General features: G+C 32.6%; 1 protein-coding gene across 1 annotated transcript in view; it reads left to right on the top strand.

Moving 5' to 3' along the window:
- The window catches only part of LOC132716538 (VWFA and cache domain-containing protein 1-like), a 45784-nt gene that overhangs the window by 10117 nt on the left and 8939 nt on the right, over window positions 1-26728 (top strand). Inside the window, exons 3-19 of the mRNA XM_060699833.1 lie at window positions 57-205; window positions 2011-2117; window positions 6918-7053; window positions 16884-17028; window positions 17210-17345; window positions 17598-17672; window positions 18871-19008; window positions 19401-19501; window positions 20272-20404; window positions 20938-21211; window positions 22186-22288; window positions 22840-22915; window positions 23226-23312; window positions 23982-24124; window positions 24541-24722; window positions 25164-25274; window positions 26540-26662. Coding sequence (XP_060555816.1) covers window positions 57-205; window positions 2011-2117; window positions 6918-7053; window positions 16884-17028; window positions 17210-17345; window positions 17598-17672; window positions 18871-19008; window positions 19401-19501; window positions 20272-20404; window positions 20938-21211; window positions 22186-22288; window positions 22840-22915; window positions 23226-23312; window positions 23982-24124; window positions 24541-24722; window positions 25164-25274; window positions 26540-26662 — 2219 coding nt within the window. The remainder of the gene's footprint in view (window positions 1-56; window positions 206-2010; window positions 2118-6917; window positions 7054-16883; window positions 17029-17209; window positions 17346-17597; window positions 17673-18870; window positions 19009-19400; window positions 19502-20271; window positions 20405-20937; window positions 21212-22185; window positions 22289-22839; window positions 22916-23225; window positions 23313-23981; window positions 24125-24540; window positions 24723-25163; window positions 25275-26539; window positions 26663-26728) is intronic.

Raw genomic sequence — 26728 nt, 5'->3', positions numbered from 1 at the left:
CCTGTATATTATACTGTATAGATAATCCTATTCAGATTATTTCCTGTACATTTCAGATGACTGAGAGAATACACCAAAGATTTAAAAACTACCTCCAAATTGTACAAACGAATAAAATCATTGTGCAGAACCTCTATAAATTCCATATTAAACAACCAATCACACAGAAGTTTGATTGTTGTCATCTCAACGCTTCAGATTTAAGGTTGGTATTTATTAGATATAACCTTTAACCAACACAATTCCTTAAAATGGACTTGTCCAGCTCCCAGTTTTAGAACTGTTCAATATTTTATTTTTTCGGAGATATCAATATGAAAAGTAACTCATTCAACTGAACAGTCTAGAGCTTGGTCATATCGCATGGATGTACAAGTGAGTCTGGCTCTTTAATGGTGGCTTATGTTAAACACTTTGCCTTCAAACAATACATTGGTTCATCTTCTGAGCAATAGTGAGATTTCATTTTTTGCCGCAGTTTAAGACTCAAGCAATGCTGCATTATCATGATTGCACATTGTTGCAGCTGCATTATCATGATTGCACAATTGTGACATTGTTGCAGACCAGACTCTATCCTGGTGACTGCTCAATATTTTTAATTTGATCTGGAAACCAGTAAAATTTTTGGCTGTCTGCTTAGAGCATAGTACTGGTATAAGTAAATTACTTGGAAATGGTACGTGGTATGGTCTCAGTCGCTAATGGTTGCTGGTTTGATCATCAGGGGTGACAAAGTTTCTCAGTGTAACAATTTATTTGTAATCAGTGTTAAGTTACACAGGAAAGCATGGAAGGTGGACCAACTACCTAGACAAGACCAAAAATTTGTTAGAATCTGCATAAAAAGTCAGCCGAATCAAACAAATAAAGTTAGTAATGGTTAGTTTTATGTTAAAACAGATTCTGAAGTGAATGCTTTGTAATAATTCATAGAATTAATGATTTTTAAAGTGTTTTAGCTTTAATATTTCAGAAATTGTATTCATTTACAATAGAAAATTCAAATGAACTTGATAAAATTTAAGAAATATTCAGTTGCAGATGTGCTCTAAATGAACAAACCATGTTTTTAATTTTAATCATGTCAAGAAATTTCATTCTTTAAATTATAGAACATAACAAAAACCTGATTACAAAATAAGGGAAAAAGTAAAAAAAATAAATAAATTTGGATATTGGGAGAAGATTCTTTGTATGGGAAAGCTTGTTACAGATGATTTTATTGGCAGGCTGGTTCCACAAAACTACACATGATACACAAATATTGATCTATGATGTTTCATTGATTTCATATAGATCACAATGTCTCGTTGCATCATTTATATAATAGCTGTTAGAGAGACTGGGATATCTACAAGTCTGATAGCTTCTTATCTTTATTGATAGCCAGCGTTTCTTCTGCATTTTTTCCAATCAATCAGTTATTACAGTGGTAGAATATTGTGGGAGAGCTCAGCCTGGGGTGAAGTGGTGAAGATGTGTGGTACCATTGTCCAGAGCTTACGCTATATGTTTGTTATGTCCACTAAGTTATACGAGTTTCTGTGCCATTGAAAATGCGATCCAGGCCTTTAACTTTCTCAAATCTTATGGCATAATGTTTGTCTAATAATTTATGCTCCAATCATTTATAACCCAGGCTTTCCCAGTCTCACAATGGAGTTTGGGATATTGGTCGAAATAAGCCATGTTCCATGATTTATAATTATATTGATTTCAATTAGTTTTTTTGCTGAAAATTATGGAAGATATAGTTTTTAACTAGTGGAAATTGTAATTTTACCATTTCATTGTCCGAGCAGGGCTTCTAATGAATCTTTATACTTGGGCATTGCTGATCCCAAAGCCAGTTACTTATATTCTTGGGGGTTCAGAGATTGCATCTAACATGGACAAATGGTTTATTTCTAACGACAATGTTATATGCTATTTTGAACTATCATTTTCAGTATGTTGTATATTATTATATTAAAATTACTAATACATATATTTTGCTCACCATTACAGGCCCGATAGTGAGTACCGATGTAAAATATCTAGGATTACAAGCTGTGACCTTATACCATTCCGTGTACCTGATGGAGCATTCAACCCTGGAAGGAATCTCACAGAAGGTCAGTTAAACTTAAGATCTGATTTGATTTAAACATTATTTATTTAAGCTTGATCATGAGGAAAGTTTGAAGCTAAATATTGGAACCACTCCAGAGGTAACCATTATTGGTTGTGCTGTGACTGACCTGGTAAGGCTCGAATTCAGGATCCCTGGTGGAGAGGGAGAGGTAGACACCACAACCACTTGACTACATATCCTTTTGTACCGTATTTTTACTTTATATTTGATCACCATGTGAATAATTGTACCTAATCACTGAACACATTCTGTAAATTAATTCATACATGTAAAAAAACACAGTATTAAATTTTCAGACTGTTTTAATTTATGTTCTAATGAATTTGATTAATTAGCATTTGGTACATGACTGTATATTGTACTTAAATGTTGATATTTACAATACATGAAAGTCTAGCTATAATCCTGGTAGCTAAATGAGTGTGTTATATTTGTAGAGGGATTATAGGCTCCCGTAATTCTTTCATGTCTCAGATACCTCAATCAGTATGAAAACCTGTGAGCCTATTTCCACCACTTCAAACATGCGTCTATTTCCACCACTTCAAACAGAACAAACTGGTTTTGATGTCTACTCGGTCTTTATGATGTTAATATTCATGAAGGCAGAAATAACAAGTATTATGATGTTTTTGTGTGTAAATGCTCATTAAGTCTGCACCGGTTTCTTTCAAGCCTGTAGATAACTCAGACTCTTATCATCTTTGTTACATAGAGGCTTGCAAGCATGAAAGAAATGAAATTAAAGATCTAAATTGGTACCTGTTGAGATATTTCCTGGTTGACTGATTAGTTGATACCAACTGTTTACAGTGAAAGTATATCAGTAAAAAGTGCAATGTCCTGACTTTGATGCTTCTGTATTGAAATGCCATAACCACTGTTATGATATCTTGTTTAAAGATAAAATTTATTATACTGCTTGCTAACATCATGTTATGTTTGGGAAGAGCAGCCAGGGGAGTCCCTCTTTATTTCTTTAGTTGTGAGTGTGACATCAGGCTAGAACCACCAAATGTCCATGAAATAAAGCTAAGTAGAAGTTGAGCTAGAATGCTTATAACTGACTCTTTGAAAGTGTCTGTTGTCACAAGTGGGAAAATGTGCTCAAGAACAGATAAGTAATGTAAAGGGAGATTTAATGTAGTGTGATTAGAAAATACCTTTCCTGTAATCTATTTTTCAAACTTAATGTTTAGGAACAGATCTATATGGTGTTTCTTTGTTCCTATTTCTGTGTAGTTTTATTTGTAATGTTGTATTGTATTAGTGAAGATTTTAAAGAGAATTTGCATTTGAAAATAAGTCAGAATATGTCAAAAGTGTATATATGACAATGTGTGGAAAATACAGGCTCAGTCATTGTTTGGTTGGAAGGTCACTGTATTTAAGATTCAAGTATGTCTTAAAATATATGGAAATAAATGTCCCGCAGGCATTTTGCGATCGGGCGAGACAAGTTCACAACAGATTGATTATGATAAATATGTTACAGTGCTGTCATAAGCTGATTTAAATGGCTGAACACGTCTGTCACCTTCTCGTTATTGTCAGTATGGTAAGCTTCATTGGCTGATTTAATTCCTACACGATTTGCGATTTGTGTAATGGACTTGCCCGACTTTGAATTTGGAATATTCCATTACTAATTTTAGGGATTTAAGGATCGAAATAGTTGACAGTGTGGGGTCTGGTCAGACAGACTATAATAAACATCAGTCTGGTTTTTGATCTTTATTATTTGCATTATGCATGATGTACTTAAATGTAAACACTTAAAAAGTGTTAAGATTGATTATTGAATAATATCTACTTTATTAACTGGTGTTGTTTTGTTTATATTTGAATAATTTAACATGTGAAATAAGTATTTAGGTGACAAAACTTGCCTTAATAAAAAGGTAGTCTACAGTCATAAAAATTTGTAAAAAAAAAAACTAGTAAAATTTTTTTTTAATAAATTTTGATCATTTTTACTTATAAATTATTTCCTGTTAGAGCAAGCACGGTGTAAGTAAATATACTGTAAAAGTAAAGACTGACAAGTGTTTTTTGCTATAAATTTTATTATCTCATGACCCAAGCTGTATATACATGTATGGCATCTAAACCAACACAAGAAAAGCATGAATCTCAGGATTCTAGAATCCTTGTTATAACACCCTTCCTTGTGTCTGTTCAGGAGAATGATATTTGAAGTCCAGTTATTTCTCCTACATTTATTGCCCACTACAGTTATTGCCTACAGTTATTGCCAGATTTGCTGATATATTGGCCAGAGAAGAGGTAGATTAACCAATCACAGATGCTGGTTTTGTACTTTACCCAGCATGTCCTTATCCACCATGCTTTATACATAGATAAGAAATCTTAATAAAAGATAAGTACTTTACTAATGTCAGGAGCACACAGATCATTTTATCATTAGTTTTAAGACTTTGAGTTTAAATATATCTTCTTTAAGCAATAGTCGATACTATGATAGATTTGATTTCGGCATAAAAATTTAAGTAATCTATGATATTAAAATATGTTTGAGTATTCATAAAATGCAAAAGTTGTCTCTTTTGTATAAATACACTCAGAGCGACTGATTTTGGTTTGAATCAAGCCAGGAACTTTCAAATCTTTATGTGATGAAAAACTGAAGATGCTATCCATGCAGCTAGCTTAATACAGAGGGTTAATGTGTAGCACCCGCTGGTAGTCTTCCTAGTTGTGAGTCATCAATGTAGGGTTAAATTCACCTTATGATCCACACAATGTTGGTGCGACTAATTTTTAATATAAAACCAAACCAACCAGTATTAGAAATAATTGTAAATACACAAATAAAGGTCTCATCACTACAAAGAAGTCATTCTTTAACAATTCAATTACTCTTGCAAGAGTTACAATATGCTAGTATACTAAACAAAAGATGCATGTAAGTTAATTTGACTTAAAGAGATAATCTTTCCGGTAACAGAAACCATCTTGTCTGATAACTTGTAATTTATCTGTTTGAAGCATTTGTAATTTGTAAAAACTCTTGGAGCGCTACCTTGGCTAATGTCTGACCTATGCTCCGGTATGAAGGCTTGCCAGTCAGCACATCTGTGCAGAAGTACATCTCACCAAACACTGATTGCTTCTCAATGTTATTTTGTTTTGTTTTAAAAACCCAATAATTTACATCGGATATTGGATGGTTATGTCTTCAAGGTAGAATAGGTCCGTTACTCGAAAATCAGTGTAACTGAGGGATTTGACATATTTATATAGTACAGTCAGAGGGGTATGATTATATATCATACATTAAGTGTTTCTGAATACAGTATGTTTAATATTCTTTAATTTCTTAATGATACAGAAATAATGTGGTTTTGGACATACTCCTATAAGAGCTCACCCAACCAACGCACCTGTGTCTCATAATAGGAACCTACACGCAGGTTTCTCTTATTGACTCACTGGCTCCAAAGTTTATCAAGTATAACAATCTACATGGGGGGCTGTTACAGTTCTAGATCTCATCAACATTTTCATTTTTTAATGAAAGCTGAAAATAATCTCTTTCCCCCAACCCCCCTCTGCCTACCTAGTTTACATGATCATATAAACGCTTAAACTTGGATTTGATAAAAACCCGTTTGTAAATGTCCATTATAAAAAATTATTCCATGGAAATAATTTATTTCATAAACTTGGTGAAGGTATTTGTTATTTCGGTAGTATCCTAGTTTCCCCATTCAATACATTTCACATGAAACGGTGGTTATCAAGGGGTGAACAATTTATGGCCCATATTTTGGTATTTTATGATCCTCCGAGTTTTCATGCATCAAAGCACGATACTTTCACAATGTTTGTTAACAGAGAAGAAAGCTCTTGAAAACAGGTTGAGATAAGATGAATTGATAATAGAATGTTTCACTGCAATCTTTTAATAAAGAAAATATAAAGTTGAAGATTTTTTTTGGCAAATAATTGTGTGTATGATAACATGAAATAAAAAATGTTGATAAAAGATAGTAACTAAATAGTGCATGAATGTACGTACTGAATGACATGTTTGAGTTAATAGGCTTTTTATGTGATAATTTTAAGAAAAGAGAAAACTAGTAAATGTAAATTTGCATATTATTTATGTCACCCAAAACTTTTGTATGCAGAGTTGGTAAAATGTTCTTGATATGATTTAACCCTTGACATGTTAGATTTGCCCAGCTTTTAATTTGGAACAATCCTTTTGAAAATACAGGGATTTCAATATTGAAATATAAAAAAAGAGCTACCAACAGTATAGAGCCCAAGGTCAGACTGTATGGATTTGCAGACTGTGGCAGCCTTGTTACTGCTTTCAGTTCAATTTGGTTATAGGTTAAGTTTGGAAAAAGAACCTTTTTAATTTAGAGAAATTCAAGGGGGTTCGCTATCAAGATAAAAAATCTTGGGTAACTTAAAATGTAGAGTCAGGTAATAATGTAATGATAACAATAATAAAGACTTTATTAACAGGAGAACTCATCAAGCTATCAGTCTTCCCAAAGGCCCTAGTTTTAGACTGTTTCACTTGCTGTGTCCAAACCATAGCATATAGTAACAATATATATTCAATTTGCCAATGTATAGTTTGTTGTAACTCAAATTATACATACATATTAATTATATGATCCTGCTTGCTCTTCATTATTATTTTGTTCTTAAACAAAATTTACCCAACTAAAGTAAGTTTTGTCTTGTTTTGTATGCAATGTTTTTTGGGTTTTTTTATCAATGTTTTTATTATATATTTTAGTATGGAAGAGCAACATGAATTTCTTCCCAACCTTGAAGTGGCAATATTATATATCAACAGAAGGGATTCACAATGAGTACCCCGGCAGTGCCTTCCAGTGGACCAACTGTCCATCAATGCATGATACCAGACACAGGTGAGGTTTTGAACCCTTTAGAGTGTGGTTGTGAAGAAGTCTATGTTTTGATTGAAACATTTTTAAACTGAATTGGATGAGTGAACATGTCCTGCTATGAATTTAAACTTGTCTCGTGAGTGATTTTAATTGCCTCATGAAATTTTGAGGCAACCAATGCTTCAACTGTTAGCTGGATATCGCCCAAAAAGCTTTGGCTGATAATGCTTCGGCAGTGGGTATCCAATGATGAGCCTTTCTGTGCTATATAATTGAATGGATTGGTCCATTTTTTCATTCTGGACAAAACTGTTATTATTTTTAGGGAAATTTCAAAATAGGTACTGACTGAATAGCAAACAGTACAGACAATGATTAGAGAGCACTGTAGTGCCGGCTGATCTTCATATAATTGGTGCTGGAATGTAAAAGAAAAAAAATTCAGATGTAACACTGCCATTTACAATTTGGGCTGATATTTCTATTGAAACATACATGCTTTTTTAATGTTCCTGTTTAAGTAAAGATACATTGTAAAATTTATTTGGCTATCATAATGTGCGGAATTTTAATCAAATTAATAAAAGTACAACCCTTTACTAGTTTTAAGGTCATTGGGACTATAGGAAAGTAAATATATAGAAAAGTATCAGGAAAAAAAAAGGTACACAAATTTTTCTGTTGAAACAATAGCAAAAATTACCCAGATCAAGTTAGCATGGTGAGAGCATGTGAAAAATTCATTAACAACAATAGATGGTGGGGGCTTATTGCAGAAATATACAGGTACTTGTGTGCTCCATCATGGTGATTTATTACTGAGACTTTTGTTCTCAACCTAGAGGTTAATTGAGAGAAATGCCTCAAGACTTACAGAGTTTTTCTCTCCTAAGTTTGCAAATTGGAAGCCAGATTTTCCTCTGCAATGTGGAAATATTGGCTATTAAAGATAATTTGATTATTTTTTAATCTCTGCTTATAGGTTTAACAGGTGGTTATAAAACAGTATTACATATGATGCTAAGTATCTTTTTAGGAAAGAATATGCCAGATATGAATTTCTAGAGGGTGAATTTATCGTTTGACATACTTTGCTGATATATTTGTTAAATAATTGCGGCATTGTGACGATTTGCTACTCCAAATAAAAAGTTCAAATTTTGATACCATCAGATTTGTAGTTCGCCCTTTTTCTGTATGCTTAATTTCAAATTTCTTATGAAGCTCCATTTTATTTTAAATACAATTATGTATTCTATTATATGACAATCATCATGACCTTGATCTTCATTCTTCATGGTCATATGTTGGAATCCTAAATTTTAAGATTTTGGATTGAGAAGGTGTGTTGGGGTGGTTTGGGGGGGGGGGGGGGGGCAGGGATTGTCTAATTGCACGGCTGTATATAAGACATTGTGTTATTTTATGTATGGGTAATATCTCTGCCTGTATTGACCTAAAATGAACATGTCTCAGAATTTGTCCAAGACCTAAAGTTATATCAAATATTGGTTAAAAAAAAAAATATGTGGTATATTTTAAAAGCCTTTTTCCGATAATATTATGTTTCCCCTAAATTCATATACATGCACGAACATTATGAAAAGTAATTTCCCATGTTGTCTCTTAAATTTTACCATAACTTGCAACAAGTGGTTATTTATGGGATAAATCAGATTTTGTTTGTCATTTGATAGCATTGTTCTGTAGACATCTAATATTCTTTAGTTGATGCAGCAAAAAACTACCAAGTTGAAACATTAGACTGAATCTGGTGTGAAATGATGTGTTTTATTAGCAGTGAAAACTGTTTGATGCTGAGTGCTATTCTCTGTTTTATCCATCAAATTCCTGTTTGAAACTTTTAGTCAATATTTGCATGTCATGGGTTTGTTACAAAACTTAGCATGTAGTGTTTTATTGGACCAGTAAACTTTGAAAATAGAAGTTATTTTTAAATATTTAGCAGTATATCTTACAATAAAACAGAATTTCAAAGTTAAAAACCATGTTGAAGGAAAAGTGGGAAAAGGGGGTTCGAACAGGAAGTGGAAAATTGTTTCATCTGAGAATTCTTAGGTCAAAAGGTCATATTTCTGTTCAAAACCCGTATGTAAAGTCCATTTTTTAAGGTTTTTAAATCTATAAAAAGGCTGTCTGAAATTGACTGAAGAATTATATTGTTACAACAATTCTTCTAAAGTGCCAATATGAAAAAACAAAAAAACAAAAATAAACTGTTTGCATAGTTTTTTTTAAACGGGACAATTGTGGTGAAACCCATTTAAAAATTGCGATAATATTTTGTAATATTTTGTTAGGGAACGTTTTATTCTGTTTACTTTTAATATTCATGTGTGTTAATTAAATAGAAGTATTTTTTGAGATATGACTATATAAGTGTATGATAACGTGATTGTATCAAGTGATTGAAATTTTTATACTGTATATTAATTTTTGCCTGTTGCAGTTTTACAACTACAGTATTACTTCACAATTCTTTATTATTGATTATAAAGTCCGCAAACAAATCGGTTGCTAGAAATCTGAAAGAGATTTCTTTGATATTAAATCCGTGAACAAACTATTTTCTCTTTTAAATTTGATCCTTTATTTGTAATGTAAAATATTTTATGAGCTAATTAATAAGAATCATTTCTTCATTAAATTGTGTTTTCCACTCTTTGTTAGGATTGACCAGTGTTTCAGTGGACTTTGTAGTTCAGACAAGATATTTCTTCTATTTTGTACAATTTTATTTTGAGATTATGTCAATATTTACAGGTGTCTGGTACTGTTTGATGTATCGCACAATGTCTCAGGGAGACCTTTTCACAAATACAGGGGACGTTCTTTTTATCACGATAAGTTACCAAACCCAAGAAGAGTGGTGCAATTTAATTTGGCAAAATTCTGTCAATATTTAATCTAGAGTGTATTTGAGTTGTTCAAGTGCCGCGATACTTGATAAAGAATTTTATATCAACTAAACTTTACTTGAAGTACTTGTTATACCTTTCTATAGACACTTGTAATACTTGCTTTCTGATTCTTTTCACTCTAAAAATTGGTTTAAAAAAATTCATTATCATTCTTTTACATAAGAAATACTGTTACGAAAAAAAAAACTATTTCATGTGGCAAAATTTATTTTTTTCTGCAGTACAAATGTTGGTTTCTTTTTTTTTGTTATGTTCAATAATTTATTCAGTAATAAAGACTTTTTTAAAAAAGGAGGGTGCTGTTGTAAAGGATAAATACCTAAAACATGCTATAACAATTTCATAATCGCCCTTTGAAACATTGATGCTATGCAAAAGAACAAGTTCTGACATTGTCATGGTGAAAGGTTATTTTGTATAATGAGTTTGCCCTTCTTTGAAGCTGAAATAGACTTATAGTAGTTATAGGGTTTTTTATTTTATGAAAATAGCAAAACCACATGAACAAGATACAGGATAGAGCCTTCCCAGACTGCTCTGCAATGTGTATGCATTGTACTTCTGTAACATAGGTCTTGTTATATATTACCATTAAGTCTAGCATTCAAAGGTTTTATGTCATAATGATATGTCTTTATTTAAAGTTAATTTAATATGGGACCAATAATTTCCCTACAAGAACAATATATTATAAAACAATATGCAGTCAAGACGTTTCTTCAGTTATAGGTCTTAATGAGTGCCACCTTAGCTGTATTATGTTAACAGGTGTAGACGTTCATCCTATAATTATAAATTTTAAAAATCTTAGCTTCTCAGATTTGTTATTTTGAAAATTCAAATTCTTTAATCTACAGGAACCGAAAGTGATTATTGCCTTTCCCACCTTAATGCCAGCAATATCCGTGCAGTCTGACCAGACACTAAGAAAGTTCCAAAAATGGAAGCTGGACTTGTCCATTCAAATAATTTAGCAGGTTAAAGAGTTGCAACCATTTGTGGCTGAAATAAATATCAATATAGACTTCCAGTTTTTTTGGGAGGCATAAAGCTAGAATAAATTATCCTCAAGATGGCTTTTTTGTATTTGAAACTATTTAAGAACCGTTTTTAGCTCGACTTTTCTATGAAAAGGGGAGCTATCCTACTCGCCCCGGCGTCGGCGTTGGCGTCGGCGTTAGCGTCGGCGTTGGCGTCACACCTTGGTTAAGTTTTTCGTACCACCCCACTTTATTTCAGAAGTATTACAAGTATGGCTTTGAAACTTACCATACTTGTTCACCATCATAACCTCCATCTACAGACAGGAGTACATAACTCTATCAAGGTTTTTGACAGAATTATGGCCCTTTTTTGACTTAGAAAGTGTATTGAGCTTGGTTAAGTTTTTTGTACCACCTCACTTTATTTCAAAACCATTGGAGGTATTGCTTTGAAACTGACCATACTTGTTTACCATCACGACCTTCATCAACAGACAAGAGGACATAACTCTGTCAAGGTTTTTGACAGAATTATGCCCCTTTTTGACTTAGAAAATACATTGAATATGGGTAAAATCCACTTATTGCCTTAACCCTTTGAGATATTGCTTTGAAACTTTTAATGCTATTTCACATCATTACCCCCATCTGTACGCAAGAGAAGGTAACTCTGTCAGGGATTTGTTTTAAAAATTAAGGCCTTTTATCGACTTAGAATCTTGGTTAACTTTTTTGTACCAGTCAACTTTTTGACTGAACTGGTTGAGATATTAAATTGAAAGTTGGAATACTTGTTTACCATCATGGTCCCAAAACATGGGCAGGAGAAGGTAATTCTGTTAAGGATTTTATTTGAATTATGGCCCTTTTTGACTTAGAAACTCAGTTAAAATTTTCATTCTTGTCCACTTGTTGACTTAACCATTTGAGATATTACTTTGGAAGTTGGAGTTCTTATGTGCCATCATGAGACCTATCTGTAAGCAAGAGAAGATAACTCTGTGAAAATGTTTCTTGATTTGTACTTAGAAATTCCTAGTTAAAGTCTTGTGTGCCCTTAACTGTCAAAGTTTTGTTTTATAGGCAAGCACTAAAAAAGTCGAGCGCGCTGTCCTTCTGACAGCTCTTGTTTAATCCCTTGTAACAGGTAATTAAACTGGCTAGGTAGACGGACATGTACAGAGAATGTGATTATATGATACTGTAATGCATTCAAATTATAGGAGATCAAAGTAATGAAATACTAGATTAAATAGGTAAACTTGTCAATTTTACTCTAGACGAGGCACAAACTTGCACACAGTGCAAATAAACATACTATCTTCAAAGTACATCAAGGTTGTTAGGGCTTTCCATTCTGCTGTAAACAGGAACATTACAGGAGCTGTGTTTTCCTGTCTCAGATATTTACATGCATCCAATTACCTTTAAAATCTGAAAAAAAAGCTGAAAAAAAGGTGTGTGAGGTTTTAACTTTATAATACATGAACGCATACTACAGGTAGATTTAAATTGTTCCAGATACTCTTTATTTACCACATGCTGTTGTGTGTTGTTTTACAGTATCCTGTGGTCATTTCATTTAATGCAAAAAAAATTTTTTCACAATGGTGAGCACTATTTCTCAATTAGAAATAATTTGATTTTCAATTGATAAAGTAGTGATAGTTATTAGTTAATATTCTATGTGATCTTTGTTCAATCTCTTTTAAACTGTAACATCCTTTGGGGTAGGTTCATATCTTGCTCAGGACTCCAGCTAGCTTTTGGAAGGTTTTTTGTTCCTTAAATAAGACATTAAGTCATCCACCAGAATAGCTCGAAAGGCACTGTATGACATATTCAATGTTTCTATTACTTAAAACCAAAAACACGGGTAGAAAAAGAAAACAAAGCCTGCTATAAATATATATCAAATTTGAATTAACAAGCTACCAGTGCCTTTACATTTAAACATTTTGAATTCTATAAGTATAAATATGCAACATTCAGCGGGGCTAACTTGGTTGCTGTAACAACTGTTGAATGTTCAATAATTGAAAAACAAGAATGAGCAAACATTGGCCATGTGTTGATACATTATATATTTTAATTGCTGATAAGACCTTTGTTATTATGAATTACTGAAAATGTTTTTTAAAAAATGAAGTGTACAAAAATCAAAGTAGGCTAAGATATTTTCTCTTTAAGATCTGATAAAATTTGTGTTATTACTTTCTTAGCAATTGCTGGAACTAAAGTGATAAGTCTTAATTTGCCGTCAGTATAGAGTCTGGTCAATCCGCACATTCTTGCAGTTTTACCATTCTTTATACTGTTTGGTAACTCACATTTTGTATTTTAATACTGAAATCCCTTTGTTTTAAAATGAACTGTTCCAAATTCAAATCTTGGCAAGTCCATTACACAAATCTAGGAGGTTAAAGGTTAAGTTTATTCAGCTGATTTAAGTAAATAGATAGGGTTATTTTCAAATTTTAAATAGCAAGTCTGAATTATTGCACCCTTTTGTGGCGTAAAATGAATAGAGATAATTACAGGCTTTAATCTGATAAATGGATAGAGAAATTTGCAATGTCATTGTTACTTGTTTAGATTTTGTTCAGTTTTCTGCAGAAAAGAATGTACTGATTAATTGAAATGTTTTAAAGTTCAAAGGAAGAGAGTGTGCATTTTACATTAAGAATTTTTTGTTTAAGTTCTAAGTTACATTGTCTTTGTGAATTTCAAGATGTGTAACAAATGATATTTATTCTTTCCATTTCAAAAACAATTTTGTTGGCTATTGGAGTTTAATTTCTAGAACTTGTTTTCTCAAATTTTGTGCAAAATCCGCAAATTATCTGGTCTGTTGCATAATTGCTTGCAAAAAATTCTTTGAAACAAGTATTTTAATCAATAAGTCTATTAACCCACCTAAGCTTAATATGGAGAGCAGCATATTTGTTATCCAGGGTTGCTGGTTCAGTCTTTGGGCAATGGGAAATTTCTCGATGACAGTTGACCTCGGACATTAAGACTTATGCCACAAGTCCATAGCCAGGTCAACCTACACATCAATGTACCAGTAGGCCACTCAATTTTAGTATTTGAATTATTGAATAGTTCAGAACTCGTGGCATAAAAAGGCCATTGCAAAATTTCTGGAATTTCAGGATAAACAAGAATAAACTAAGCATAGACAATCAACAGTTTAATAATGTCAATTTCTTATTACATTCCACAGACTTCTCTTGTTTGTTTTTTATCCTCCTGTTTTCATGCAATATTAGCTGTGATGTAAGATCTAATTTGTGATGTAAAACATCATCTCTCTTAGATCTTAAAGCTCACTGAGAATATAGTTAGACCCCTGGGCTCCTGAATAATTATTTCTGTTTTTACCTCAACATTTTTTGTACTTTCTTGCCAAAATATTTCATTTGGTTCACCTTGGGGTTTGTTTCATTAAACATGTGTGGCACCATTTTTTCTCTCTCTCTTTCTGTAAGTTTTAGAGAGTCTTGAAATGTGAAGGTATGTTTCAGCATTGTTGAGGCAATCAAGTCTAATCGTTCTTGTTGATTTGTTTTTTTCTTGCTCTAATTTTGTTTTGTTTTTGTTTTTTTTGTTTTTTTCTTAAAAAAAAAATGAACAAAAAAATAAAAACATGTTGTGTGGTTTCCTTTAAAAAAATAAAAAAGAAACTTGTTAATCAAGGGTTTGGTACAAAACAGTTTTAATGAAATATTTTTTATCAAAAATGGTTTTGTGATGTTATGCAATGTATAAATTCAGAAAAGGCAAATCTGGTAAAGTCCTTGAACTTAAAAACTAAAACCTGACTATAAAAAAGGTATATTTGTTCAAAGGTTATAACTGATGTTTGTTGTATTTTTGTTGGTGTGATATGGTTGTTAAGTTACTTTAGTTAAAACTGTTTTGCATTAAGAATCTATGGTAATATTCAAAATATATCATGTTGATAAACATTCTGTGTCTTAGTATTTTTAGCTCGACTATTCGCAGAATAATCGAGCTAATGCAGTCACCCATTTGTCGGCGTCGGCGTCGGCGTCCCTGTGGTTAAGTTTTTGTATGTAAGCTCAATTACTACTGAAGGGAATGGATTGAAACTTCACACACTTGTTCTCTGTGATTATCTAAGATGATTGGCACAAGTCCCATAACTCTGATTTGCTTTTTTACATAATTATGCCCTTTTTCGACTTAGAAATTCTTGGTTAAGTTTTTGTATGTAAGCTGGTATCTCCATAACTACTGAAGGGAATGGATTAAAACTTCACACACTTGTTCTCTGTGATTATCTAAGATGATTGGCACAAGTCCCATAACTCTGATTTGCTTTTTAACATAATTATGCCCCTTTTTCGACTTAGAAATTCTTGGTTAAGTTTTTGTATGTAAGCTGGTATCTCCATAACTACTGAAGGGAATGGATTGAAACTTCACACACTTGTTCTCTGTGATTATCTAAGATGATTGGCACAAGTCCCATAACTCTGATTTGCTTTTTTTCATAATAATGCCCCTTTTTCGACTTAGAAATTCTTGGTTAAGTTTTTGTATGTAAGCTGTTATCTCCATAACTACTGAAGGGAATTGATTGAAACTTCACACACTTGTTCTCTGTGATTATCTAAGATGATTGGCACAAGTCCCATAACTCTGATTTGCTTTTTTACATAATTATGCCCCTTTTTCGACTTAGAAATTCTTGGTTAAGTTTTTGCGTGTAAGCTGGTATCTCCATAACTACTGAAGGGAATGGATTGAAACTTCACACACTTGTTCTCTGTGGTTATCTAAGATAATTGCCACAAGTCCCATAACTCTGATTTGCTTTTTTACATAATTATGCCCCTTTTTCGACTTAGAAATTCTTGGTTAAGTTTTTGCGTGTAAGCTGGTATCTCCATAACTACTGAAGGGAATGGATTGAAACTTCACACACTTGGTCTCTGTGATAATCTAAGATGATTGGTACAAGTCCCATAACTCTGATTTGCTTTTTTTGCATAATTATGCCCCTTTTTCGACTCATGAATTCTTGGTAAAGTTTTTGCATGTAAGCTTGTCTCTCCATAACTACTGAAGGGAATGTATTGAAACTTGAAGAGTTTGTACCTTTTCGGACAATTTTATGTATTCATATAGGTAAGCATTATTATACTCAATGAAACACCCTTGTGACAAATTTTCGAATAGTCGAGCGTTACTGTCCTCCGACAGTTCTTGTTATCATATTGTGTAAGTGATTGTTTTAAATAAACTTCTACTTTTTAATTGTAAGTCCTAGTTTCTGAATCCTTGTTAATTCAAAAGTAGCAGGTATATTGCAAGCACAAAAGAAACTATTATCATTGATTCTTCTTATTATTCACTGAAGATAATGTGTGGGGGCTTCCTTGTTAAGAATATTTTTAAAAAAGAGAAAGGTTAAAAACTTTTTACCACAGACCCTTGGTCTCAGACTTGATGGTAACGTGTTTAGGGTATTTTTTTTTCATATGTGTAAAAATTGTTGGAAAATTAGTTTTATCGCTGATACAGAATGATGTCCCATTCATGTTTAAATCTTAAAATATTTTTATAGAATGTTTACAAGGGTGTATCATGTTGGGGGGTGCAGGATCTGACCTCCAAGTGTCTGTGCTTTTTACTGCACCAAGCACATGCTCATCTTGTTTTGGTAAAGAGTTAAAAGAGAATATCACTTCTTTTGGGATTTAAACACATGTCCTACAGATTAGGAGTGATCTGCCATTCATTATAAAGTGTTAATTAAAAGTTAATAAAATAGAAAATTGTTGCCGGCTTGACTTAAGGTAAGGAAAAGTAATTAATGTTGGATTATAAATTTAATGTATGCAGAGTTCTCTACCTTTGTGACACATTATATAGACAATGTTTTCTATGATTTCAGAGATGTGTATGTATCAACAATGCAGCCCCAATCGAAGCATGTTGTGATTATGATGGATCATGGGAATTCCCTCAGTGCCACGCAGATGTTGATGGCAAGAAGTATAGCGAAAAATCTGATTGCTTCATTCACTGAAAATGACAGGGTAAATAACAAGTTCTCTAAGTTACATTGCAAATTTATAAGTTATTTTCTTGTTTATTTACTATAGAATCGTCAACTTCAGATTGAGTTATTGAAACTTGAAAACAGAAGGGTGATTTAATGCAGTACATAGTATTTAGTAAATCTTTATTTTAACCAATTTTTCTGATGTATGTTTACAGATTGCTGTGATAGGGTTGTCATCAGAGGTGACTTATCCTAGAGATGACTCCTGTGTTAAGAACAGTCTTGTTCCAATGACCTTTGAATCCAAATTCTTCTTTAAAAGGTTTATAGACAACCTGGAAAAACAAGATGGTAAGTTTTCTACAGATCTTGCATTGTATGTTTTACTGTATACTTAATATTTGAAATTTGTAAAAGAAAATGATATGCAGTGTATTTAGTAGTGATTCTAGCTATTTATTTGTAAGAGTTCAAGATTTTATACTGACCAAAACTGTTCATTTAGAAATACAGCGGTATAAATTTTTTTTTTTGGATTAAGGATTGTTTTTACATGTAATAAATGATATTTGTTAACCAATTTTTTAATGCTTCATATTTCAGTTTCTACTAATCATTCTCTGGGTTTCCAGCAAGCCTTTAAAATGATTGGTCATTCATTACAACAGTTTAACAAAGGTAAATATTGTGAACTTAGGTTTATCTAGAATAGGTCATGTTAGAATGAAGGTTGTCCTTCATGTACTTCAATGCCATGAGTATAGAACAAGGCCAGCTTTTTCGTTGGTCTGTGGTCAAGTGTTTAAGGTCGTTGACTTCAAACCCTTTGCCTAACACTGCTGTAGGTTTGAGCTTTGTAGTCGTCATCAGATTATACATGTGAGAAAGTCATCCAGCTAGCTTATGGAATGTCTGTGGTTCTACGCGGGTCACCCTTTGTGACAGAAGTAATGTACAGACTGTCACCTGAGGTCTTCCTCGAACAGAAAAGCTTGAAAGTGGCCATACAACCTATACTGTGTTGTTGCAATGTAAACCCCAACCAAAAAAAAGATCATTGTTGCAATCTGACCAGACTGATTAACACTGTTGGCTGACTGGCTTTACATTTTCGCCTTGTTATACCTAGCCTGGGTTCCAGTCTGTCGATTTTTTTTATGTGCTTCTGTTCGGCAAATCAACAGCCTGGGGAAATACAATTTTCGATCGAAGCGCCACCTAGTATACACCCCGAAAATTTCGGGTGTTATAAAAGAACGATAACTCATGCAACAACAAACTAGTTTCTAAAAATAGAAACGGAATTTCCACGAAGTGATCCGAAGCTCAACGAACAGTTAAGGAGCCTCGCTTTCAAAACACTATTTCCGATTAAAAACTAACACTTGTTGACAAAGGTTATTGCATAATGAGTGAATTTAATTAAAATGTGTGATTAGTTAAAGTAGATAAAGTGTGTGAGCATCAGATAATTTTGCTGGACTCAATTTATAATGGTAAATGGCGTCAAATTTTCAACATTTATTATCTTCGCCTCGATTTCGATTTAGTCATGTAATTTGTTGGTCACGTGCTAATCGGTCTATTAATAGATTATCATTAGTCAATAATTACATGGGAAATCCCGCAGGTTTTCCCAGGCGTTGATACTATCAAAACCAGAGATGTTGTGTTATCTATGACGATCGAGTATGAAATAGTGCGTAAGTTATGAATAAGCAAAAAAAAATATCAACGCCTAAATCCCAGGCTATGTTATACCCAAAATCGATTATAAACCGTTAAAACAAAAGTCCATTTAAGAATTGCAGCTGATAAAGCTCTGTTTGAGCATTAGTAGAAATAATGATTAAAATTACTATTATCATTATTGCAGAAGAGGGTATGATAATCTATATCAGTAGAGGTCTGTTATCATCTCTGACCGAAGCTAAAGATGTCATGGAAACTATAGCATTCTATAATGGTAAAATGGACAACAGAATTATCATCAACACATATGCTGTTATTGACAGTAAGTACATTATGTTATGTCGTTATTTGATTGCTTGAAAAATGAAAGCCTTTCCTTGAAGTGAAAATGGTTTAATATTCTATTTTTAGAAACCAATGTAAATGAGTACTTGGAATATATATTTGATGAATACATAATTATGTAGAAATATAATTTATATCTGAAACAATCGTATAAGTAATAAGAATATAAGTAATATGAATAATATTAAATAAATCTTATGCACAATTATTGTTCTCTTTAATTAAAATAAAGTATAATTCAAGAATTTTCAGCAACCGTTGTAAATAAAATGAAAAAAAAGCATATAATTGTCTAATGAAGATTAAATATGCATTACAAAGAGGCAGTAGTATAAAATATTATATATATTTGCTCATGTAATGTTTCAGGCAATAAACCAATCATGTATGAGAAAAGTTTCCTACAGGATGTAGCCAATCAGAACTATACCAAATATAATGTCAGTCCTCGTAATAAATCACCTGTCAAGGTAGGTGATAGAATATTGTATTATCCTATCTTTGTTACAAGTAAAAAATATTCTTTCTACAGTAGTCTGTTTGTGTATTGAGTTTATTGAATAAAGGACATGTCTTTTTCTGTTTCCACCATATACAGTTACATTATTCTTGAAAATGAAAATAAAAATAAAGAGAAAAAAAGAAAAGAAAAAATAATGAAATAAAAAATAATTTTTTAACAAAGCTTATAATGTTTAGAAACTTTCACCTGTTAAGATGAATTTCCAAGTAAAATCTGTTTTATTTATAACATTCCGTTATTTCAGCTTTATCTATTTTATGCCCCCCATGTTGGAAGTGGGCTTTGCTTAAAAAAATTTTCTCCTTGTCTGTCTTTTATAATGTCAGTCTGTAGACTGACAAAACAATGAAATGTGGGGGCATCAGTGTTTATAGCCACATTTCTAGTTATTACTTATTTACGTAAATGACCAATTTGCACCACATACTGCATTTATATCAATATTTGAGTCGCGTCATGACAAAACCAATAAAATGGGTTTGCGACCAACATGGATCCAGACCAGCCTGCGCATCCGCGCAGTCTGATCAGGATCCATGCTGTTCGCTATCAGTTTCTCTACTTGTCAAAGGGATTGTAAGCGAACAGCCTGGATCCTGATCAGACAGCGCAGATGCGCAGGCTAGTCTGGATGTATGCTGGTCGCAAACCCATTATGTTGGTTTTGTCATGACGCGGCTCATTTTTGTTAATATTTATCTATATAAATGTTTGTAGCATGGCATGATGCTGGCAATAAACAACACGAGAGATCTGAGCATGACAGTGGGAAGATTTTATGTGCCATTCAATAAAACAACTGCAGAAGATGCCGTGTTCTCACTGCCATATATTGACAATGCTGATGGAGGTAAAATTTATATTATGAAGGAGTCATTAATTTTTGTTCAGAGGAATTTCCTTTATCTATGGAATAGTATATTTTTTTAGCTCAGCTCTTAAAAGAATAGGGAGAGCTACATCTACTGTACTCACCCTGGGGTCAGTGTGTTCAAGTCGGTATCTCCAAAACTACTGAAAGGAATGGATTGAAACTTCACACACTTATTTAAGAGCATAATAGAAGGTCACTGCCAAAAGTCCTGATTTTGACAGGATCATGACCCTTTTTGAGCTTAAATATCCTACATTATCCAGGCTCTTGATTTACTATTAAGCGCTGACAATAGTCAAGCACTCTGTCCAAGGACAACTCTTGTTCTCTGCTTATATAGTGTATTTAGGGTATTAAAAAAACAACATTTGTTGATTGTAAATATGGGGGAAAAATACTATACCTTGTTAAATGTTGGTACTATTTTTACTTTCACTGACTTAAAATAAGCTATAAGCTTTTTCCCACCATTAAGCATAAATAATATATGTTTAAACTAAATATTTCAGCTCTAACCATGAGTATTAGTATGGCATGCTTGCACAATAAGATGCCAATCGGTGTATCTGGAGTGGATTTACACATGGAATACCTCGTTCAGGATATCACATACTTCAACCAGGCAGATAACTCATACGCTTTCATGATTAACGAGAATGGATATACCATAATGCATCCATCTTTCACTCGACCAATCAAAACCAGTCTCCAGCCCATGCATACAGATATTTGGCATTTTGAAAATGTACCAGGTTTTGAAGATGTTAGAAGTAACATGTTAAGGTAAATACTGCACTTTGATGCGTCACGAAGGCATTTGAGTATTGATTTTGAATTATATATATTAAGATTTTAAAATTGTAATTTGAAATATAGACAGGATATTGATATATGAGCTGTATGTATGTTACAAAACTGAAATGCAGATTGATAATTATTTAATTTTCAGCGTCTGGTGGCATAATTTTATTTCTTTATTGAAAATAGTGAACAAAGATTGCAAATGTATCTGTACACTAATTTTAATATTGTATTTTATCACATACGTTTTAAAATAAAGATCCGTTTAAATTTTGATAGAAAAGTAACTGTTTTATGAATGATTAATGCAATAGATTACAATGGAATTATTTAAGTACTATATTTTGTTAATGTTTGTTTAGACGTCTAAAGCGCATGTACATAGGAAACAGTTCTACGGTAAAACATATGCAGGGCCGCTCAAATATCTGAAGTATTACTGGAGTTAAAATCGGGCACGTGTGTTGTGATAATAGACTAATTTTGCCCTCAAAGCTGTGTTTGAAATGACATTCAATATTGTATGAAAGTATAAGACAGAGAGAAAAATTATTGATATACTCAACCTAAGATATGCTTTATGTTACAAAAAACCATGGTCCAAAATCAGATTGTAATAATTATTTAATTTTTCATGCAGTTCTGAAAAAAATGTTGGCTGTTTTAAAGGTTTTCACTTTCTCTAGTATATGAAGAATATAGTTGAAACAAAGAATCTTGGCACATTTTCTGTGATCACTAATCTAGTTATTGATGACTTTGTCACTTTGTAGTTCAGCAAGTACAAGGTTTCGTAAAGATTAAGGGTAAATTTCGATCCTAATATGTCTTAAATTTTTGTTTGATCAGCAAAAACAGTAACTGTTGGCATATTTATGTGAATGATTAATTGCAATTTAGCATTTTCAAATGGGAATGTATTTGAAATACTATATTTTGTTAATGTTATGTTGTAGACGTGCTGAAGGGGAGCAGACAATGTATATTAAGGAAACAAGCAATTCTACTGGTGTTGTAACAACATATGAGGTGTTCCATGCTAAATATATCTGGAAAAAGGTATTACATGTGGTTATATCATATCTTGAGGGGCGTTCTCAGTTAAGTAGATAAGGTCACAAACTTGACAGGTCTTGCCCCTCACAGCTGTGGGTTTGAATCCCATTGTTGACTTTTGATTCTTTCTTGTGAGGAAATAATCGAGCTAGGTTACAGTAGGTCAGTGGTTCTACTTTAGTGCCCGCTCATGCCAAAAATAATGCATGAAAGGGCTACCAAGGTCTTTCCCCAGCAGTAAAGCTGGAAAGTTGTTGTATGGTTTTTACAGTGCCATTTTGACTTAAAACCCAACAATTAAAAAACAAAAAGAGAAAAGATAATATCTTGAAATGGTTGGAAGCTCTATTTTGTATAGGGTTGAAGTGATATATGTAAACCATTTTGTTTTCCAGATTTTTATTAAAAGGTTATAAAAAATGTTGACAAGTATCATCTGTCAAAGAAATGTTAACATAACAAAAGAAAACTGAACATGTTATTAATGCAAAATTGTTTTAGGTTTTTAAATAAAAGTTGAAGATGTTATACATTGTATGTCGTTTCACTTACAGGTTGATAATACACCATTTATTGTGGCCATCAAGATCCTACAGAAGCATGATTTCGTCAAGCATCTAAATAATCACGGTAATCATTTGTGCTATTTAACATTTTGAGTTGTCAAATTTACATTGGCATTGATTTAGTTGTTTTGAAATCACTTTATTGATTGCTTGAAGTAATTAATGGTCCACTAACATGCCTACCAAACTCCACTCTACTTTTGGCACAATTTTAGTATTTAACCTTTAAATCTTTGATATAACAAATTTCCAGCTCTTTATAGCAAGGTAGAATACTTTTAATTATAAAAGAAATAATAACAAGAACATAATAAATGTAAAGAAATCTACAAATAACATTAGAATATTAAAATTAATTCTTTATGTTTAAACAGTAAGTCTACCAGACCTGGTGTACCATAGGATAGATATACTACCAGCTAACAAGATGTGCCTACACCTCAAACAGCTTGCCACTACAGGTAAATTTAATTACTGTCTTATCATGTCTCTGACAAGATGTCTTACTAACTTGAAACTTTATTGAGCTACTTCTAGCATGAAAACATTGAGGATTTAAATTAAAGGTGGCTAAAACAGACCTAGAGAAGTTACTTTCTTTGGGATATGTTATTGTTTGAAAGTTTTAGCCAATGTTCTCGTTTCAAGTTGTAGTTTGACTCTGGTTTTCGTTCCTTAAAAGTTTACGCAGTATACAATATCTATTGCAGTATTTAAAGTCTAGTTTTCTTTTTCTTTTTTTCAAATTTAATCTTTCCTTTCACATAATAGTTACTATACACATTATTGTTTAAGGTTGTTGACTTCAAACCACTTGCCCCTCACTGCTGCGAGTTCGAATCCCGACAGGGACTTTGGATTCTTTCATGTGAGGAAGCTATCCAGCTAGCTTACGGAACGTTGGTGGTTCTACTCAGGTGCCCGTTCGTGCCTGAAATAATGCACCGAGGGGCACCTGAGGTTTTCCTCCACCATAAAGCTGGAATGTCGCGATATGACCTATACTGTGTAGATGTGACGTAAAACCCAAAACAAACAAACATTAATGTTCAGATAGCAAAAACAAAAATTGAAAATCTTTTTTTGTAAGGGTAAATATATGATATTGTACATGTGTTATGATTTTACAGATTCTAGCACAGTGTTCCTGTCTGCCAGTAGTTTTAAGAACCCATTTGAACATCTCAATCAGGGTGTAAACAAAAGAATGGTGCAGAGTTATGTGGCATATCTCAAAGATGACACAAGGCTTATCAGTAATCCTGGTCTCAAGGTAATATAATACTCTAAATTCTGGTTTTGAGTTGATTAAACATTGAGTTATGATCTCAAGGTTATATAACACATTAAATTTGGGTCTTTGGGTAATATAACATTAAATCCTGGTTTCAAGTGAACATAGTAAAATTGAGATAATTTAAAACAAAAGTCCTGCTTCAATGTTGTATAACTCAATATATCCTGACCATAAGGTTATACTTAATCATAGTCTGAAGGTAATAGAACATGCTAAATCCTGGTTTCAAGGGTAATGTAATGCACTAAACATACTGGCCTCAAGGATATAAAACATTTTCTAAGTTCGGTCTTAAATCTAAGGATTTTCATTCTACTTTGATAGGAGCTGAATTTGCTAATGAGCTTTTATTATATCATTTACAGTGTTGAAAATTATTTTCATTGTTACAGGAAACAGTAAGGAATGATGTAGCTGCCACTGCAGGTATTGATAAGGTGTGGAAACGTAGATTTAAGGTCAGTGAACTGAAGGACTACATTGTGAGGCGTTACATTACAACACCAAGTGGAGTGTTTCGGTCGTATCCTGGGGCCTTATTTGATGAGACATATGATCCAACAAAACAGCCTTGGTAAGTTTACAATAGTTCATAAGTATATTATTCAAAATGCTTTATTTTATTGTATTTTTTAGTTTAATAAACCCAAAGAGAGGACAGGCCATGTAAAACATAAGCATGGTGCTTTATTTGAAACCCAATTTCTATAATCAAAACTATCATGGTAACACAATGTCAAGTGTGAAATAAAAAGGAAAGCTTGAAAAATAAATGCATTTGCATTGACTATCTTTTACTATATTCTTTGAAATTAATGTCATGGCTTTTCTAAATGAATATCAGAAATGTGTCTTATTTTAAGAAAAATACGCACAATTTCTTGTTTCTCTGGGTTATTTACTATCATTAACAATATTATAATGAAATAGAAAGTTGCTCATTATTGTAAGTTCATGCGTAATGTGAGTCTATCTTCAGAAGTTGTCAATTTATATCTCTGGTGTTATTTTGAAGGTATGAACGAGCAATGCAGTACCCAGGTCAGGTGACTTTGACAGCTCCATATTTGGATGTGGGCGGTGCTGGCTATATTGTTACAATAAGTCATACTATCTTTGAAGGGCAGTAAGTAATTCCTCCTTGTAACTGGACTAATTTCATAGAATAAAAATGCATCTTCTTCTACATTGATTTTAATATTATCCTTACAGCAGGGACTGCGTTCAGGGCGAAGTCAGGCGAAAACTTCGCTGTAAATATTCTCACTTCGCCCTATATGATCAGAAAAGTGAAATTCTAGTCGCCCTAAAATCTCTATGAAATATCTGACATGTTTATTTCTCCACTGATAAAACTGCCTGGAGCCTGGAGGCAGATTTAATTGTGTAATCTGATGTAATTAGCACATGCGCTGAAGCGTGGCCATAGCGACATTTGGAATTCACACTTGGAAACCCACATCGCTAAAAATAGCGCATTGATTATACGGTAAATTAAAGCTGATATGAATGCAGCAGATGATAAAAACATGAAAAAGCAAGCTAATTGATAATTAAATTACCTCAAACGTATATTTGTGTCTTATTTACAATATCCCCTGTACGTTTTGTTTGATTTACAGTATTCCCTAAACGTTTTGTTTGATTTACAATTTCCACTCTATGTCCTGTTTGATTTACTAGTTCCCCTATATGTCCTGTTTGATTTACAATATCCCATCACCATTACATTTATAATAGTAATATTCATCATTAAAACTGATGTAAATTGATAGAATTTGGATAATTATTATGAATTAAAGAACTTTTCTTCTTAATAAATTGCATCAGAAACTGTTGAACCTAAAAAAAAATTAAAAATGTTGTGTTGATGTAAATGAAATGCTTAAATAAACTTTATTGAGCAACTAATACTTCATTAAATATCATCATAGCGATTTTCAAATGCACATTTGTTTATTTTCCATGCCATATACATGTATATTTTATATGCATGTACATATAAAGGTGTACATGTATATTTTGTGAAATAAAATTAGAAAAAAAAATCCAATGATATAACTCGATGTGATGATCACTTCTCCCTTAATTTCAAAACTTCTCCCTATTTTTTCTGAAGGGAGAAGTCACTTCTCCCTAAATTTTCAGTCCAAGGTAGTCCCTGCTTACAGTGTATTTCAACTAGATAAAAATATTTTCTTGTAACTGTTTCTAAGAGCAGCAAATCTAGTTTAATTAATTTAGAATCTGCCATTACTAAGCTAAGTATGCCTATATTATTGGGACAGCTAATGTACGATATTTAGCAAATAGAATTTGTTTTCCATTTTGATTTTGTCTGTATTTCCTTGTAAAGCTCAGCTTACAAAGAACAATATTTTTGTATTTCAGAGCTCAATCTCTACATAGTGCCTCTGATAAAATCATAGCTGTGATGGGGATGGATGTAACACTTGGTTACTTCTACAAGATGATCCTAGATCATATATCTGTGTGTAGATTGGCTGGTGTCAGGTATGTTGATCGTAAATTTACCACCATGCTGTCTCATTATCCATTTGTGCCACCATTCATGTCAGT

Source organism: Ruditapes philippinarum, unplaced genomic scaffold (genome assembly GCF_026571515.1).
Source record: "Ruditapes philippinarum isolate M1 unplaced genomic scaffold, ASM2657151v2 ctg5417_1_1_1_1, whole genome shotgun sequence".
Classification (NCBI taxonomy): Eukaryota; Metazoa; Mollusca; class Bivalvia; order Venerida; family Veneridae; genus Ruditapes; species Ruditapes philippinarum.
This window is presented reverse-complemented; position numbering and strand designations above follow the sequence as displayed.